The sequence below is a fragment of the Rattus norvegicus genome, chromosome 11 (genome assembly GCF_036323735.1).
Source record: "Rattus norvegicus strain BN/NHsdMcwi chromosome 11, GRCr8, whole genome shotgun sequence".
In the NCBI taxonomy this organism is placed as follows: domain Eukaryota; kingdom Metazoa; phylum Chordata; class Mammalia; order Rodentia; family Muridae; genus Rattus; species Rattus norvegicus.
The window spans coordinates 98,308,964-98,329,166 of record NC_086029.1 but is presented as its reverse complement, the minus strand read 5'-3'; the positions used below and the strand labels follow the sequence as shown (position 1 = coordinate 98,329,166).

Sequence of the window (20,203 nt, the reverse complement as noted above, 5' to 3'; positions counted from 1 at the left end):
ATACATACATACATACATACATACATACATACATAGTATTTTCACCAAATTCAGCCTGTAATCCATAATTACTTATCTTAAAAGAAAATACTAGCAGTTGAGTGGTTTATATGTACAATATTCCATTTCTGTTTTATATTACTTTTCTTTATAAGTCTATTGTTATGAACTTTGTATCCTAGATAAAGCTAAAATTTCTTCATTCATAGAACATTTTCTGTATGTATTACACAACAAAAAATCATTTGTATTAGAATACATGGAATTGTATGAGCTTTAATGTTTATGATACTGTTCCATTAGAAAGATATTCCTTCCTGTAACAGGCAAGTTAAAATCTGTCTGTGTACCTTCTGACCTTGTATAGTACCATATGCTAACCACTCAGTAATGGTCTGCTTTTTCCCCAGTGATGTGTTGTTAAGCTATATACATTTCTTTTCAGGTCAATCATCAGAGTTAGTGACACAGAGATGCGTTTAACTGATGCTTAAATTCTGTCACTGTGTCAACAGAGGTTTACAGTGTGGCGTTCCCATTTGTGGATCCTGAGGACACCAGCTTCAGTCTTTTTTGGCTAACCGCTGGGACAGAGAGCTGGTTAGTGGTCTGTAGCCATGATTGTACCTCACAATTATGCTTAGGCACAATGGTGATTAAGCCAGTCCTGTGAGAATAGCCAATGAGGAAAAAGCTATGAGTATCACAGGTTTAAAGTGCACACCAAGAAGATTTGGATCAGGCGACTAAATAGCATAAATCCTAAATGGAAGGTAAAGATTCTCTCTCTCTCTCTCTCTCTCTCTCTCTCTCTCTCTCTCTCTCTCTCTCCACTCTCTCTCTCTTCTCTCTCTCTCTTCCCCCGTGTGTGTGTGTGTGTGTGTATGTGTGTCTCTGTGTCTCTGTCTCTGCCTCTCTGTCCCTGTCTCTGTGTGTGTGTGTCTCTCTCTGTCTCTCTCTCTTTCTCTGTGTGTGTGTATGTGTGTCTCTGTGTCTCTGTCTCTGCCTCTCTGTCCCTGTCTCTGTGTGTGTGTCTCTCTCTCTCTGTCTCTCTCTCTTTCTCTCTCTCTCTCTCTCTCTCTCTCTCTCTCTCTCTCTCTCTCTCTCTGTGTGTGTGTGTGTGTGTGTGTATCCTTAGAATATCTATACTTTACCAGTATCACACAAGGGGTTTTCAGGGAGAGAGTATTCCCAGGGTGATGGGTATGATCATGTTATTTTTTCCCTAAGTACTTATAAGGTATTTTATGTTGTAGGATTAAGCATATAGAGCAAAGGACAAGAGATAAGCCATACTCTGGGTTCGGTCCCCAGCTCCAAAAAAAAGAAAAGAAAAAAAAAGAGAGAGAGAGAGAGATAAGCCATACTCTCAAGTTTTCTTTAAGTGGAGCAGAGATATGCAGTGAGATAGCATGTGTGTATATGAATATGGAAATAACTCTTTGGGGCCTCACTTTTGCCATCTGTGCAATGGAGGTGATGTATGCTAATGAGACAACCCACACACAGCTCTTAGAAGATGATCTGGCCTTGGTAAAGGTTGAACTCATATAGAACAGTAATTATTACCATGTAGGAATAAAAAAAAACACTGTCATGTGGAATAATATATATGATTGGAGCCACAGTCACCTGGAAATGGCAGTCAGAAAAGCTTAAGAAGCCCTTTGTCTGGGGCCTCATTGCAAAGTGGAGCAGCCATGAGAAACTACAGAAAACACACATCCCAGACATAGAGCCATGGTATGGTCCATGGTATAAAAGTCCACGGTATGGTCTGATTTATGTGCCAGGAATGTGGTAGTTCTAGGAAACCAAGACAGAGGGGCACAGAGAAAGACAGGACAGGAGTTTGGGCTTTTGTTCTACAGATGATGAGGCACCTTCAAGGTTTTCAGAATTCAGTGGCTGGAATCTGATTTGTGCTTTGAAGAGATTGTTCTGGGTACTGAAGAACAAATGAAATGTACACGTGCAAGAGTGGGACCAAAAACCAAGCCAGGCTGTTCAGGAAACCAACCTGTCAGGGAGATGACCTAGCTTAGAGTATTAATGGGGAAGCAATAGGAACTAGAGAGCTCCAGGGACCATTTTTGGCATAAATTTGCACAGTTCTCTGGCTTTCATAGGAAAGAAAGACTTAAAGATGCTTGTAACTACTAGATTGAGTCAACACTCAATTTTACCTGAAAATCAACCACATAGTCTCACTGAAGAAAAAGAGCAAAATAATAAAGGAGATGAATAAGCAAGTCATGCAAGTGTGTGGGAAGATCGTGGCAGGAGAGAACAGGTTTGGGAGGTCTGGGGTGGAGATGTGGTTAGGGCAAGGGTGCCAGAAAAGTATATAGTGTATAGAATGGGTAGCATTGAGATTCAGTCATAAAGACTGAAACAATATGGTAAGACCTTTGAATTTTCAATCTTTGTGTCTTACATGGCTATTAGTAATTTGGAACATAGGAGGAACTAGTTATAAATACTAATAGAGGAGAAAAAAAGCTCTAATTCCTTTATGAAGGCAAGCTGGTAAGTAAAAAGGTATAACATGTTGTAACAATTAGAAGATGGAATGATCTAACCGTGATTAGTGGTACATGAAAGGATGGTATGGAAGAACTCTGAGGTTTGGTTAGCACCCTAGTGCTAGTCTATTAAATGGGATGAGGAATCCAGGAGAAAACTGAACTGGAGAGCTCTTAAAAGAGAACACTTCATTTTAGGCATGTTGAATTTGAGTCACAAACACAGAGAGGGTAAAAATAAAAGTGAACACATTATTTAGTAAGAATTCGAGGTAGTCTACATCTCATGGTTTTCAAAACAGGTAGATGAATGGGATGGGAATATACAGAAGTAATTGTGTATTGACATGTATGAGACTATATGTGAACACTTTGCCCAGCTCTATCTATTTAAAGCGTTCTAGGGTAGAGGTAAACTACCATTAGCAACCACAACCAGGTCTCCTTTGCAACATGTCTGGTTCTACATTTGGATAAGAGAAAATATAAAATGAGCCTTGAGCTTGGAATATTGGCAATAACAAAAGGAAAGGATGGTGATTAGCCCACCATTTCTGGATAAGTGTAATTACTACCTCATCAAAGAAATGACCCCTTACAACAGAGATCATTGCAGAAAACCACAACTAGATACAATATAGAAATCAACAGACCACGGAGAACCCAACCCCAACCTGTACATCTTCATCATCGTCCCTGCATCTATGGCTCAGAGAACATCAAGGAAAAGATGGCCCAGGTGAGGCCCTATGTTGATCCCTGATAATGCCAAAATGAAAGGGAAAAAGTGGGGCGAAAATAAGGCTTTCCTATCATATTTACAGCCCTGGGTTTGTTCTTTTTTTTTTTTTTTTTTTTTTTTTTTTGGTTGTTTTTTTTTTCGGAGCTGGGGACCGAACCCAGGGCCTTGTGCTTCCTAGGTAAGCGCTCTACCACTGAGCTAAATCCCCAGCCCCCCTGGGTTTGTTCTTAAATGACCAAATGTGATATCTATTCTAACTATAGAATGACACTTTCCTCCCTGGGCTGCATGGCGCTTCCACAGTGATATGGTAGATAATGCCCATTGCATATCAGTGGATCCATGTAACCCAGGCACAGTAAAAGGAATAGTGAGGTCATCGTGTGCCTGAGAAAAATAATGTCAGTCATGAAAATGAAACAAAGAGATTGATGAGGGGCTCTAACATTTACAGAGCAGACAGACATATTGACAAGATGCCCCATGAAGCTTTAGAGACCATGAACAGCAAGATGACACAGGTGGGCCAAAGGAGTTGTCAGTGCCCGCCAAGACTGTGTGGGAAGCTATTATATGGGACAGACATAAACATACTTGGAGATGAAGAGACTTCAGGAAAACATCTCTGGAATAATTTAGGGGAGAAATTTGAAGATATTTCAATATTTTCTTTAATTTTTACAAAAATGATTGAAGGTTGGCAGGAAGGAAGATCAATGATAGAGCTCCTGGGGAGGAGACTTGGCCAATCTGCTAATGGGAGGAACAGAAAGATACAGGGTACGGACGCCAATCTGCAGGGGTGCAGTGCGAGCACGAGTACACCCCAGCTGAGAGTGCCCCAGAGGGAGGAAGTTGGGAGGCACATTATACAGGCTTGCAGGCCAGAGTGGAGTAAGCAGGCTGAAGCAAGTTCACACCTGGAACCAACCTTCCTAGAAAGAAGAGAGTTGCCATCTAACGGTGTCTGCTTGACTACTTACTACCACTGGTACAGGAAACTGCATAGGCTTTAATATTGAAAATAATTTACTTAAAATACATCAAAACAATTTAACAGATTTCTTTAATTTTGTTCCTAGAATGGCTGTTCCTACAATTGTATAATGACTTATAAGGTTTTCATTAATATTGGTGTAGGGCTTGTATGTATGCATTTTACTAACGCTGTTTTCATTTGGTAGACTGTTGTTGCACTCGAATTCCTTCCAGCCCCCGCCCCACAGTAGGTAGGAGACAAGGTTAGAGGGGGAAGGGTGAATAGATCTATTTCAGCCAACAAAATAGACTATTTCCTGTTGATAGAGGCCTTGAATTTCTTGGGGCAAGTCCAATCTTCATCATCAGGATATCTCCAAGCTTCTTTTTCTTGTCTCTTTGGTCATGAACACTTAATGAACTAAAGCAGGGCTGTTGTTGGGGCTCCAGAGTCTCCAAAATTAAACCGTCTCACTAGTCTTCAGGAGCCTCTTACACCTGATGTTGTGTAATACAGATCAGGATTCTGTGTGGAGTCAGAGCCTCGCTCTCCATTCTGCTTTTTCCTTCACAGTCTGACCTCTATATACCAACCCCCTTTAAAAGAAGAGCCTTTTGGTTTCTGAAGCAGCAGAGACAGATATCTGACTTCAGACAGACAGGACTGTTTATTAACACACACAGCGTGGGACAGCCTCTCTCAGGCTACAAACTGAGGGCTCTGCAAGGGAAACGATGACTGTGATCTTTCATCTAGGCGGGGCTAGGGGTTTAGGAATGAGGAAATGGTTATAGTCTATAACTGTCTCACCTACAGTCTGTCCTTCCAGAAATTGTTTGCCTAGTCAAGACAGACAAGCAAGCAAGCTCATCTGTAATCTCATAGGAACTGCTTAATGCTGTGACAGTGGTAGTGGATATGGGATCCTACAGGGTATCAAAACCATACAAACTACATGTTTAGAAGGAAAAGTTATTATTTTTCCTATCCAGTGATACTGGAAAGTTCACATGAAGCCTGATGGCGCATGCCTGTAATTTCGGTACTTAGGAAACTGTAACAATGAGCTTCAGGTTTGAGACAAGCCTGGGATACATAGAGAGACCCTATTTTAGTACATAGAAAGGTAGAAAGGAAGGAAGGAAGGGAAGGAGAACTGTCATGTTTTAGCAAAATATGGTTTTTAAATGAATAAGAAACATTTCTGTATAGCAAAAAAAACACCATGCTGTTAACATCTCTTCATGATAAAAAGATAAACAGCAGGATTAAGTGTTTACTTTGAGATCCCATGCCTGTGGTTTTTTTTTTTTTTTTTTTTTTTTTTTTTTTTGAGAAAAGGGAACGCAGTGTCCTGCGTCTAGTTCCCAGCTGCAAGGAAGCAGCAGCCCTCCTCCTGTCTTCTGGGGAGCTCCTCTCTCATCTGGGTCAAGCCTCTCCTGGCTTTTCCTGCTCCCTGCCACCTTTCTCTGTCTCTCGCTTTTTACTTTTATACTTCATACTCCAGTTCCTTCTCTGTTGTTCTTGAGTCGATGCTTAATAAAAGGTTGCGAAGTAGAGAATAAGATCTTGTAGATCCTCAGACTGCAGCCTCTGACGGTGACCTAGAATAGAACAGCCAGCCTGTCTTGATTCCCGGAATTCTTGGTGAACTGCTAAGAACTGCTGCGATCTCAGCGTAAACACCCACATGGTCACTTAATCTTCCTTCTTGGCAAATCTGCATGTGCTGACACACACGTCCACAGTTTCCCTTGTTCCTTCTCTGTGGAGCAGTGAAATTGTACCACTGAATGAAAGAAAGAGAAGTTAGTTTAGAAAAAAGAGGGTGAGATTAAAATGCTCAGAGGAATTGTAGCCTTAAATTCCCCTTTACAAATCTAACTTTTTTTTCTTTGTCATTCATTTTATCGTTTTTGGTTTTTTTTTTATTATATATAACTTTTAAAGTGTTCTACAATGAAGCTGATAAAGGGAAGAAATAAAAAGCTTTTCAGGATCTGGATATAGCTTTGACTGAATGCTTGATGTCCATACATGAGGCCCTGAGTTCAATCACTAGTGCATGTAAGTGTGTGTGTGTGTGTGTGTGTGTGTGTGTGTGTGTGTGTGTGTGTAAACACATATACACACACAGAAGGGAAAAGGCAAATATTAACTATATAATAGACCTTTACATGTTAGACCTCTTATGTGTGTTGTTTTGCATTTCTGAAAAGGTTAATATGGGTTCACAAATATCATCTGCTTACTCTTTGTTGTTTTGTTTGTTCTTGAAACAGGGTCTCACTGTGTATCACAGAGTAGCTTTGGACTTTCCGTATATAGCCCACAGTGGCCTCAAATCATGATCTCTGCCTTGGCCCCGAGATTAGAGGCTGATGTCACTATGTCTGTCTCCAATGTCGTGGTTCTTCCTAGGTGGAGCTGAGTGACTGCCTAGGACAGGGAAAATGAGGGTCTGCATTTCAAGTCATGTTTTGCTTTACCCTTAGCAGAAACTTACATTACACATAAAACAACAGTAACTAAGGGATGAGATTGCCTCTATAAAACCCATCGTCACAGGTTGGTTCAAACAGAAGCTTCCTATCTCTCCCTCTTTGCTTTCACATAAAGATTCCCCCCCGTCTATGAAGACAAGTACATGAATATCACTAGCAATTCAGATTGTCTAGTTGGATGACAGAAACTACGATTTTTGAGTTTGGAAAAAGTATAGTAACACGGCTGGTGTTAAGCAAATTAAAGTCGCCTGGATCGTGTGGGAGTAAGGATTGACACTAGGGCTGTGTTCCTCAGTCACAGAGCACAGCCGTCTCCTCTGCCAGAGACACGGAAACCTGTTTGGGTAAGGGTGTTTATTTTCTGCCTCGGTGCTTTAAGAGTGGAATTTGCCTGTTAGAACGTTACTCCAAGGACAAAATGATGAGCTGTCTGATAGAACAAACCCAGTTCTGGTGCACTCTGTGGGATAATAGTCCTCTCTCCTTTATCACAGGTGCTCACAAACAGTTTTAAAAGCTCCCTGTTTGCTGTCAGTTTCAGTCTGGGTTGAAAACTGTGTTGTTTTTTTTTTTAAGTATAACTCTCATGGTAGATCTATTTCTAGCTTTTTGAGGCACCTCCACACTGATTTCCATAATGACTGCCAGTTTGCACTCCCACAGGCAGTGAGTAAATGTTCTCTTTTCCCTGCATCCACACTAGCGTCTTCCCTGCATCTACGCTAGCATCTGTTTTCTTAATATCTTTCTTTTTTTTCTTTCTTTCTTTTTAAATCCTGACAATTCTGCCAAGGGTTGAGGTATGAAATCATAAAGTGTTTTTAATTTGCATTTCCCTGGTGGTGTATTTTAAAATATTTAAAAATGTTTCTCGGCCGTTTGCATTATAGCTTTTGAAATATAGTTCTATGGATACTTTCTGTTGTGATAAAATACTATAACCAAAAAGCAGCTTAGGAATAAAAAAATTTATTTTGCCTTAGAGTTCCAAAGGGATAGAAACCATCACAGTGTGGGAGCTGTGGCAGCATGTAGGGAAGTAAGGTGGCAAGATCAGGAAACTGATCATTCATTCATCTATACACAGAAGTAAAGTGAAGCACTACACTCTCAAATTTAGCCCCTAGTGACCACTTCCTCTAACAAGGTTCCATCTCCCAAAGCTTCTATGAAGTCCACAGACAATGGCCCCAACATGGCAATCAGCTATTTAAGTATATGAGCGTATAGGAGACATCCCATTCCTATTCAAACCGCCACACTTGTCTACTGGAACTAAATGATGAGATTTTTTTTTTTTTTTTTTTTTTTGGTGAGGACATTACAACACAGAAAGTGAAGCTAGGGTTGAGCCAGAAGCTTCCTTTGCTGATGAAAAGCTTTCCCAGCTTTTGGGGGCAGGGATGACGAGGGAGAAGAGTCATCAATGATCTTGCCCACTGGTAGACCACTGATGCTATAGTACCAGCCTGTTGGGGATCTGTGCCAATACTGGTGCAGTAGGACCACCGGAACGATAATGGGGTGACCATTCTAGATTATAAAGCATTTGCCCTTGGGTTTAAGGTCAATGCTTGGAGAGGAAATTCATTCCTGATATGCTATATCTGGTATTTTATAAAACCTCACTGCCAAGGAGATCATACTTGGGGGTGTGGAAGCTACTGCTTTACCAAATAAACATGGTGTAAGTCTGTCTCCTACATAGAATAATGATTTCAATATTCATTGGAGAAGCTTCTTTTTGCAGTAGGCATTGGTTAATGCAGAAACTTAAACCTGACCCAAGTACTGAGAATAAATAAATGCTAATTGTTCTTCCTGAAACAGGCCATCTATGTTATCTGTCTCCTTGCACCCAAAACTTACCCAAAGAGAGGGAGACAAAATGTAAAAGCTGAAAGATAGGGAGGAGTGCTGTGCACTAGTCAGTTTCATGTCAACTGACACAAGCCAGTTAAGAAAAGCTTCCAGAAGACTTGCCTATATACACATTTAATAGGCATTTTCTTAACTAGAATAAGAAAATGAGATAGCCCAGCCTATGGGAGCTGATGCCACCCTCTGGGCACGTGGTCTTGGATCATATAAAAAAGAAGGCTGAGCAAGCCATTGGTCAGTGTTTCCTTTACAGCTTCTGCATCAGCTCCTGCATCCAGACTTCTGTCTTGAGTTACTTCATTGACTACAAACCCTAGAATCAAATAAACCCTTTCCTCCCAAAGTTGCTTACGGTCAGTGTCTTTATCACAGCAATAGCATCAATCCTAAAACAGCTGCAAAATGCTGTCTTCTGGACGTGATGATATTATTCTCAGGGACTCACAGCAGCTGTAGGTTGCATGCACAAAACTGACCCTAGCAACAGTCCAGTGTGGATGAAGCAGGGGCTCACGAGGACCTACCATGACTGAGAAACTGTGGGCAGTTCATGGCTGGTAGGGGAAGAGAAGCCATTTTTTAGGTGGTGTAGCTACTGATAAAGTTACCCATACTCCAATAAATAAGCTCCAACCTGTGCTCATGAAACAACTTGACTTGAACTCAGTGAATTATTAAACAAACAAAATAAACAAACACATGGCACATCCAGCACTTGGGATCGAAGGGTTATCCTCAACCACTCAACAAATTCAAAGCTAGCCTAGGTTATATGAGCTCCTTTTGGCCACATAAAAACCACTGCTCTCATCTTGATTTTTCAAGTCAGGATTTATTTATGTAATCCTGATTGTCCTGGAACTTACTCTTGAGACCAGGCTGACCTATAACTCAGAGATCCACCTGCCTCTGCCTCCCAAGTGCTGGGATTCAGTGTGTATGCTAACACCACATGGCTACAGCACTCATCTTAAAGAGAATTAAAAGGTGGTTTATTGTAGTAGAGCCATTATGAGTGACCATGGCCCAGAAACACAACTGTAGGTTACACCAAATTCAGTGTTCAATGTAGAAGCAGCTTCATAAAGTTTTTTATACTTTTACAGAACAGAGAAAGTCATAAATCATGACAAGTTTAAAATCTATTGGGTACATTAGAGAATTGGTTACAACAAAGATTGGTGAAAAGGTCCAAGATGCTTTCTGCTGACATTTGTAGCTTTCAAGAGAGTGAAAATTAGTGTTCTGTTAAAGTCAATAGCTTCTGAGAAGTGTTTAGTGTATTTTATCATGATGTGTATGGCAAGAAATGGCATCCTAGACGGCTAAAAGTAACCCCATATAGATCAATCAGCTTCTGAACCTACAGAATCCACATCTCTCCACAGCACTGAGATTCCCAAGAGAACCTGCAGACCCGACTCCTTTCAGGAGGCTTTGTTCTCATCAGACACAGCTTCTGTTCAGGAATGTTTGCTCACACTGTAACAAAAGAAACAAACAGAATGGGAAGTGAAGAAGCAAAACTGGCATTGGGAAATGGCTCCATGACTACAAACAAGGAAAATTAGTGAGAAAGATAAGTCATAGACCTTACCTTTTTCAATACACAGCTTAACTATTTTTATTCACATATATATTTTTATGACAAACAAAATTATCATTTAATAAAGCAAGTTGATCCACATAAAATCCAACAACTGACCTAATGTAACATGTGCAAGAATGTTTTAGAAAAAAACATTTTTAAGCTTTGTTATCAGTTGTGCCCACTAAAGAAAGATTTGCACACTGTACCATCCACTGAACCCAGCCCTATCCTCTATGGGTAACTCTTTCAGTGCTGTCTACCTTAACTTCTGTTACTCCCATGTTAAAATGAGTAAGTTTTAGCTCATATAGGTAGTTTTTGCAAGGTCCTAAATCTTTGACAGGATGCTGCTTTGCTGGGAAGCCATTTGAGACCCACTCAGTATTTCTAGTGGCTCAAGAAAAGCAAGCAGACCTGTGCCAGCAGTGGGTTTTTGAAGATAGTGTTTCACCAAGAGGGAGCATTAATAAGTAGGTGGAATTCACTGTGACCTATAAGGTAACTGCTGTTGTGGAAACCTACTTCAGGTGTGAGCCAGCTTGTCCCTAAGCCACAGCTCAATGTAGAGGACAGTGTGAGAGCACATCCAGCCAGCACAAACCAAGGGAGAGCAGTACTCAGGGCAGGGGCGGGGAGGCATGATCCAGGACCATATGACAAACTAAAGCAAAACAACAAGCAGAAGTAGCCTCCAGCTCCTTTGGCTATTTGAGATAAAAGCAATAGTCAGCAAACTAGGAAAGAGTAATATCAGTTCCCCACCTCTGCCTTTGTAGGACAACCAAGAAAGAGAACTTTATATTGGGTTCCATAGAGATTTTGATATTAACTTTTTTAAACAGTAAGATTTAGTAGGCCTAAACTATGCATCATTATCAAAGGGTCACTTTGATGCTCTCTTCCTATAGGAAAGCTGAAGGCCTTCTTAATACATGCGGCCTGGATACGGACCTCCTTTCACCCTCAACCCCATGGCTTTTCCTATTTTTACCTCTTTAAAGTAAATAGAGAGAAAGCTTGGATAAAGAGGTGGCTGGGAAGTGAGGAGACATGTAAATGGCTGGGACAGAAAGAGAGTTCAGTCTAATAGAAAAGGATATGTGTTCGTTCTCGCTCTCACAGAGGATAATAAAAACAGAAGGGGCAGAGAAAGCATGACTGGATTTTAAATAAAAGACTAGATCTTATTGAGATAAGCACATCAATCTCACAGGCCACTGTGTTTGTACGTACAGAGGATCAATACCTTCCTTCATGAATGATTTCCAACACATTTCCAGGAATTGGTAATCCTGAGATTCACCAGAGAAAAACAAGTTTTACAGTTTTGAGCCAAATTTGAACCAAGCTTTAATTAAATACTGGTGAGGATGGATTGGGCTCAGGTCCACTCTCTAGAATCCCAGCAAGCCACATTTTATAGGGGCTTTTTAAAGGGTAAAAACCACAGAAGCACAGTATTCCCCAAGTGGCTTTGTTATTTTCCAAAAGCCACAATTCCCAGCATTCTAGGAAGCTGCCTTATCCTTAGGCAGATTGGACAGATAGATTGACATTGGCTCTCACAGAATCTGAAAGGTGAGAGCTCCTGAATTCAGAAAGTATTTAAGAAGGAAAAGATAGCCTCATGTACACACATACCATACACTTAAAATACACACAGGACTCTGCCTCCCTCTCCCTCTCCCTCTTCCTTCCCCTCCCTCTTTCCTTCCTTTCTCTTAAATGGAGCCAGTGAAGGGGCTCAGTGGGTAAAAGGCCTTGCCGCATTAGCCTAATAACCTCACTTCTGTTCCCAGTATGCACATAAAAGGTGGAAGTAAAACAACTCCACAAGTTTACCTCTGACCTCCATATGCACACTGTAGTCTGTATATATGCGCGCTCACAGAGAGAGAGACAGAGAGACAGAGACAGAGAGACAGAGAGAGACAGAGAGACAGAGAGAGACAGAGAGACAGAGACAGAGGTGAGAGAGACAGGGGGTTGCGGGGGATGGGACAGATGAGCCTCCAGACAGGAGAGGACTGGCACTGAGCTGAGCATGGTCACTGAGACTGCTCTGCACCAGCAAGGGCATCAGGAGAGCTGCTTTACAACTAGACGAGTGGGTGTTGCAGCTTCAGGAGGCATTGGGAACTACAGGGGTTTGATAGAGACTTGTGAAAATGCCATAAAAAACTAAAAGTAAAACAGAAAAGTACAAGATATAGCTCAGTGGCAAGAGAGGACAGACACAAGGTCCTACATTCAATTCCTACTCCCACAAAAAATAAGTAAGTAAAATGTAATAGAAAATACAGTTTTATTATATGAAATACTATCATTTCCCTAACAATAAGTTTTGACACTTTTATCATATAGATCATAGTATTGAGCATTTTTCTAGTTATAATTTTCTGTTTGATTTGTGAATTCAAAAGCATATTATAGTTTCCAAAAGTAGTTGGGTATTGTGACTCATACCTATAATCCCAAGTGTCGGGAGGTCGGCAGAGGAGGATCTTAAATTCAGGCCAATGTGTACTCTATGGGGACAGATATAGTACAGATAGTAAAAATATATTAATTACTATACTAATAAAAGTAATAACTGTGCTCTCCAAAGCTAGACATGGTAGCATATACCACTAATTCCAGCATTATTCTTTCTAAAATATATAATTGAGAAATTATCTTTTGTGATGGCAGTAGTATTTACAAATATTCCAGCCTGAATTACATACCAATGGGAAAGTGCTTCTTTAAAAATTAAAGCTGAAAAATTCTTTATTTTATAACCACTCTTGAAATCCCCTTTGTTGGTAGATAGTTCTGAGGTGGCTTTCAGAATTTTCTGGCTTTATCCATAACCTTTGAGAAAGTAGATATAAATTAAATTTCTGTTCTACTAGATATTCTTTCAAATTAGCATCTGCTTCTTAAGTTTAAGAACCGTGTCATTCTTTTCTGTATTCTCTGTTATAGTACTGTCTTCTGTGCGCTGCCCTTACATCACTGTTTATTTTCATTGTATTATTAGGACATGCGGCCTTTCAGTTCCTCTGCTCAGTCACTGTGCTCCGTAGTATAGCATGAGGTCAGGGATGGTGATAACCCCAGAAGTTCTCTCATTGTTGAGAATTGTTTTTGCTATCCTGGGTTTTTTGTTATTCCAGAAGAATGTGAGAATTGCTCTTTCTATCTCTTTGAAGAATTGAGTTGGAATTGTGATGAGGATTGTATGGAATCTGTAGATTTTTTTGGTAAAACAGCCATTTTTACTATGTTAATCCTGCCAATCCATGAGCATGGAAGATCTTTCCATCTTCTGAGATCGTCTCAATTTCTTTCTTCAGAGACTTGAAGTTCTTGTCATACAGATCTTTCACCTGCTTGGATAGAGTCACATCAAGATACTTTATATTATTTGTGACTATTGTGAAGGGTGTTCTTTCCCTAATTTCTTTTTCAGCCTTTTTATCCTTTGAGAAGAGAAAAGATACTGATTTGTTTGAGTTAATTTTATGTCTAGCCAAATTGTTGAAATTGTTTATCAGCTGTAGGAGTTCTCTGATGGAATTTTTGCAGTCACTTAAATATACTATCATATCATCTGCAAATAGTGATGTTTTGACTTCTTCCCTTCCAATTTGTATCCCTTTAACCTCTTTTTGTTGTCTAATTGCTCTGGCTAGAACTTCAAGGACTATATTGACTAGATCAGGAGAGAGTGGGCATCCTTGTCTTGTCCCTGATTTTAGTGGAATTGCTTTGAGTTTTCTCTCCATTTAGTTTGATGTTGGCTATTGGGTTTGCTGTATATGGCTTTTACTATGTTTAGGTGTGGGCCTTGAATTCCTGTTCTTTCCAAAACTTTTAACTTGAAGGGGTATTTGTTTTGTCAAAGACCTTTTGAGCATCTAATATGATGATCATGTGGTTCCAAAGACTCAACAGGGTTGACGTTAGCTGTTACACAACACGGGGGAGATAGAACCTACAGAGACCATGGACCATATTTGTTGCATAGGCATAGCCCCTGGTTTAGGGATGGGGCCACCCATGCATCTCAAAAATGTTAACCCAGAATTGTTCCTATCTAAAGAAAATACAGGGACTAAGAGTAGAGTAGAGGCTGAGGGAAAAGCCATCCAGAAGTGCTGATCCTAGGGATCCATCCCATCTGCAGACACTATTGCTAAGCCAAGAAGTGCTTGCTGACAGGAGCTGGTCAGGCTCTGGCCAGACCAATACAGATGTGGATGCTCAACAGCCATCAATTGGACTGAGCACTGGGACCCTAAGGGAAGAGTTAGGGGAAGGACTGAAGAAGCTGAAGGGTATTGCAGCCCCATAGGAAGCACAACAATATCAACTAACCAGACACCCCAGAGCTCCCAAGGACTAAACCACCAACCAAAGAATACATATGGAGGAACCCATGGCTCCAGCTGCATGTGTAGCAGAGGATGGCCTTATCTGGCATCAATGAGAGGAGAGGCACTTGGTCCTAATGGAGGCTCAATGCTCCAGCATAGAGAGATGCTAGGGCACTGAAGTGGGAGTTAGTGGGTGGGTAAGGGAGCACCCTCATAGAGGCAGGGGGTGGATGGGGGCTTGCAGAGAGGAAACCAGGAAGGGGTACAACATTTGAAATATAAACAAATAAAATAACCATTTTTTTAAAAAAAGTCACTGCACTCCTCTGTGTGCTTGCTCTCCGGAACCCCAGGGGAATGTACTTGCTCTCATCCTGTCCACTGTTGCTGCCCTTCTCATGTTTGCACTCTCACCTTGCAAGCTGAGCTTAGGCAACATCCCCACATATACCTCGATTCCATAAGCACACCCTATGGATTCATGTAGCAATTTCCCACACTAAAGTGTGTGAGTTTGGTATGTGAATAAATGTACTGAAATTCTGTTTGCTTTGTCAAATCTGCTTTGTATAACTTCTTTCATATTAATACTTTTGTGAATTTACTTTTTCCCTCCATCTTTATTAAATTGGGTATTTCTTATGTATATTTCAAATGTTATTCCCTTTCCCGGTTTCCATGCCAACATCCCCCAACCCTTCCCCCTCCCATCTATATGGATGTTCCCCTCCCAATCCTCTCCCCATTATGCCCTCCCCACAGGAATCCCGTTCACTGGGGGTTCAGTCTTAGCAGGACCCAGGGCTTCCCCTTCCACTGGTGCTCTTACTAGGCTATTCATTGCTACCTATGAGGTCAGAGTCCAGGGTCAGTCCATGTATAGTCTTTAGGTAGTGGCTTAGTCCCTGGAAGCTCTGGTTGGTTGACATTGTTGTTGTTATGGGGTCTCAAGCCCCTTCAGCTCTTTCAGTCCTTTCTCTGGTTCCTTCAATGGGGGTCCCATTCTCATTTCAATGGTTTGCTGCTGGCATTTGCCTATGTATTTGCTGTATTCTGGCTGTGTCTCTCAGGAGAGATCTGTCAGGGGTTATTTATGTCCTTCCTAAAGTCAAGAAATGAGAGTTTAGATCTGAATCTTGCTTATACATGTGTTGGGGTATCCAGGATTTGCTGTGGTAGGAGAACTGTGATCTGTTGTTGCCAAGTCAAATTGGTTTCTGTTGCTTATGTTCTTTCGCTTGCCTCTTGCCATCTGGTTATCTCTGGTGTTGTGTGGCCTCCCTGTCTCTGACTGGAGCCTGTTTTTCCTGTGAACCTTTGATCTTCTGAAGCTGGATGTGTCATAATACGTGGGGAATCAAGCTGCAAATGGGTGTGGGCTGTGTGGAATCGGGTCCGGCTCGGGGGTCTGGTCTCCTACACAGGTGGGTACCAGAAGGTCTCTGGCTGGGTGGGGAATTTGCTTCCCTGGGTCACAGGGGTCCTGGTACACGGGTTTAGGAGTGGGGGTTTGGGTTCTTACCTGTCAAGCTGCAACTGGGATGTGTGCTGCATGGGATCAGGTCTGTTGCCAGGGTTCTGGTCCCCGGCACAGGTGGGAACTGGAAGGCATGCAGTTCAGGGAATCTGCTTCCCAGGGTCGCAGGGGTCTGGGTACTCCCTCTTTATCAGATTTTCAACCACAATGGCTGGGGGGTGAATGCTGAAAATCTTTTTGTCTCCTGTGTTTTGTGGCTAGCGATCTAAATACTTGCATGTACAAAATCAAAACAAAGTTTGGCAAGATGGTTCAAAAGGCAAAGGCAGCTTTATGACTTTGGTACAGTTTTGGGGGAAGAAGACAGGGATCTTCTTGATTCTTAATTAGAAAATAAATATGCTGCTTTTTACAGGTCCTGCCTTCTAGTGCAGGATGCCTGTGGGATGTTCGGGGAAGTGTACTTGAACAGCACCCTCTGGAAGGACAGACAGTTAGAAGGGAGGTCCTGCAGCATGTCGGGAGTGAAGGTTCTACAGAAAGCTACAAGAGGAAGGTAAGAACATGCTAGAAGATCATCTACTTTATATAATAACAAATAAAAAGCAAACGTTTTGGCTTTTATCTCAGATTTTTATTGTTTAAGATAGTAAGCCAGGACTGCTCATACCTGTACTCTAAAGCAAGACTGACAGTTGAGTGACCATACAGTATCCCTAGAAAAACATAATTGATAATCAAAGTAATTATACACCCTTCTGGTTAATATTTTGTTGAAATTAAGAGAAAACAGATAAGAACAGTACATCACATGTATGAAATGAAATGTCTTTAGTAAAAATATTAATTGTGGTGGTTTGAATATGCTTGGCCCAAGGAGTAGCACTATTAGGACAGGGCCTTTGTGGAGTAGGTGTGGCCTTGTTGAAGGAAGTGTGTATTTTACTGTAAGCATGAGCTTTGAGATCCTCCTCCTAGCTGCCTGGAAGACAGTCTTCTGGCTGCCTTCAGATGAAGAGGTAGAACTCTCTCTGCCTGGATACTGCCCTGCTTCCCACCTTGATGATAATGGACTGAATCTGTGAGTCTGTAAATCGCCCCAATTAAATGTTTGCCCTTTTAAGAGTTGCCATGGTCATGGTATATCTTCATAGTAGTGGAAACCTTAAGTAACTATATTTTTGTTAAGTATTGTTGTTAACTATATTTTTCCACAAATATACTATTATGTAAATGTTTAATTTTTTAAAGTCTCCTCATTTCTAGTGATTAATACATTTTGGTAATTTTATTTTTTAAGTATGTCATTGTGGAGGTGAGCTTTGAAATAATATTATTTTTACCTCTTTGAATACTGTTTCAAATTAAGTTAGATTAAGGAGAGCAAAATTTGCAGTAATAACTGTTCAGGATTAGTTTTCACCCTGCTGTGTAACCAGAGACCTAGGTCAGAAGGAAAGCCTTCTATCAGTCCACTTCTTCCCACTGGCCCTACCTCATTGCCTGGCCAGAACTTTGAGCATCTTGGAACCAGCTGATGAAATCTGGCAATTTAAGTCATAATAAAAAGAAATAGAACACAAAAGCAAAGATTTTTTAAAAAATTGTATGTATAGTTTACTTCTTGACCCTGTAATTGAAGATTTGTTTTCTGTAGTTTTCTAAACTATGTCTGTAAAAGAAAGAAAGAAAGAAAGAAAGAAAGAAAGAAAGAAAGAAAGAAAGAAAGAAAGAGAGAAAGAAAGAAAAAAGCTATTTAATAGTGGGTGTACGTGAAAGTCTAACTCAATGAAAAGACATAAAACTTTATTTTCCTTTGAGACAGGGTCTCACTAGGTAGTCCTGGCTGATGTAGAACTCTATATCTGTAAACCAAGCTGGCCCAAAACACACAGAGATCTTCTCTATTTCCTGAGTGTTGAGATAAGTGGAACTGTTTTATGTTGTCAAGTATTAATGCTTTTTCTTGGTGTGATGGCATACCTCTATAATCCCAGAATTTATGAGGTAGAGATGGGAAGATCAGAAGTTCAAAGCCATCATCAGTTACACAGTTTGAGGCCAGCCTGGGCTACATGAGCTCTTGTTCTATGGCATCTCACCTTGAACAGTTCGGATAGTGGGAGACGTCATGGTGTACAGACTGACCAAACTACGGTTCTTGCTTCATCAGAAACCATTTTAATCTGTACATTAGAAGGAATAAGGAACACATTTTTCTTGTTTAAGTATGTTTAATTTATTCTTTGTGTAGTTAATAAATGTTTACAATGTACCTTAATCATATCCTCCCCTAAATCTCCACTCCTGCCCTCAGACACACCCAACACTTTTCCTCCCCACTGACTCCAATTAGTGTTGCCCTGATATTACTACTGACTTGATCTTGTTCAGGTCTATGCAGATAACCAAAGCTGCTGTTCGTTCAGAAGTATAGGAGCACACCATGTCCAGAAGACTATGTTTCACAGCACTCCTCTCCACCCCGTAGCTCGTGTGTCTCCTCTACCAAGAGTATTGGTGGGGCGATGTAAAAGTCCAGTTTAGATAAGGTCACCCAACAGTTCCTTTGCTCAGCACTTTGACCCATTACTTGTGTATACTTTAACCTCTGCCTGTGTAGCTGTCGTCTACTGGATGAATATGAATGTTACTAGGCACTTTGATAACACATCTGCTTGGCAAAATGAAAGCAATAGGATCTGTGGCAAGGTTTGCATCACCGGGCATGGATTTCTTCTGTGGAGTATACCACAGATCCCATTTGCTGATGGCTGTTGTCTGGGTTGGGGTTACTATTCCTCTGACAAAACACCAATATCCAAAGCAGCGAGGAGGGAAGGTTTGTCCACTCACAGTTCTGTATAACTTTTCATCAGAAAAGCACTGAGGGCAGAAACTCAAGCAGGGCACGAAGCAGGAGGCAGGAGTACATGCAGAGGCCATGGAGGGTGCTGCTTACTGGCTTGTTCCCATGGTTTCCTCAGCCTGCTTTTTTACAGAACCCAGGACAAACCCAGAGATAACTGGGCTATCACCCATCAATGCCCTATGCAGTTGCCTGTAGCCCATCTTACAGAAGCATTTTTTTCCTTTTTCTTTTTTTTAAATTTATTTTATTATTTGACAGGTATGTATATTTTGCCTGCATGGATCTGTGTGCATCATGTGTCCAAGGAGGTCAAAAGCAGGCATCAGATCCCCTGTAACTGGAGTTATAGACAGTTGTGAACTGCCATTTGGGTGCTGAGAATCAAACCCAGTCCTCTGCAAGAATAACAAGTGCTCTTAACTGCTGAGCTAATTCTCCAACCCTGGGAGCATTTTCCTAATTGAAGTTCCCTCTTTACAGATGACTTCTGTTTGTATCAAGTTGACACAAAACTGTCCAGCACAGTTGGCTACCTCTCTAAATGAGTCATGCCGCTGTTTCACCAGTGGGCATATCTAGGAAGAAACCTTTTTTTAAAAAAGTATCCTATAATTAAATATCATAAACGCTAAATCTGAGGTTCTCAAACTCATTGTTACCTTTCTTTAAGTTATATATTACTCCTTCATTATTGATAATTATTTAATTATAGCTTCTAGTATCATTACACTAGGCCTGTTACAAATCAGTAACATTCTGAATCATTTTGGACAGCATCTTTTCTCCTTTGCATGATGACCACCCAGTGTGACCATTCTAAATCATGAACATTCACCACCTTTTCTCTTGGCTGGCCTAGTCTCTGTCCTGTCATATGAGTGACAGCTCTGTCTGAGAGTTTATGGACCTGGAAGAAGTAAATTTCATAAGTAGATCTGCTGTAGGATAAACTTGGAGCAGAATAAGAACATTCTCTCTGTTATGCTTATGTATCTTGAGGCAATACCTCCTTTTTTGTATTCCTATATTATAGTGCAATTACATTATACGATTTTGGGGTAAAAGTGAAGATTTGTTTGCTCAGGTGTTTGGAAAACATAAGTAGACATAAGACAAGCTTAATTGGGCATATGAACCCCATTCTTACTAAAGCTGACCCTGACTTCACTCCTTATTAGAATATTTGTATGAGCACTTTTCAACTCAGAAGACTTTGAAGACTGAAAGTCGGCAGGTCAGATGTCTAGAGTTAGACTCACTCCAGCAAG

The 20,203-nt window shown here is 40.9% G+C and overlaps 1 protein-coding gene across 18 annotated transcripts in view; it reads left to right on the top strand.

The window, feature by feature from the left end:
• Positions 1–20,203, top strand: part of Spidr (scaffold protein involved in DNA repair) — a 240,982-nt gene that overhangs the window by 182,594 nt on the left and 38,185 nt on the right. For 15 of the 18 annotated variants that reach the window (NM_001100988.2, XM_063270716.1, XM_008768898.4 and 12 more), the window contains one exon: positions 16,479–16,619. The exons of 2 other annotated variants lie outside the window; for them this stretch is intronic. In NM_001100988.2, coding sequence (NP_001094458.1) covers positions 16,479–16,619 — 141 coding nt within the window. Of the gene's footprint in view, positions 1–16,478; positions 16,620–20,203 lie in introns of those variants that run through there. One more of the 18 variants, XM_039088597.2, reaches the window with a different exon arrangement.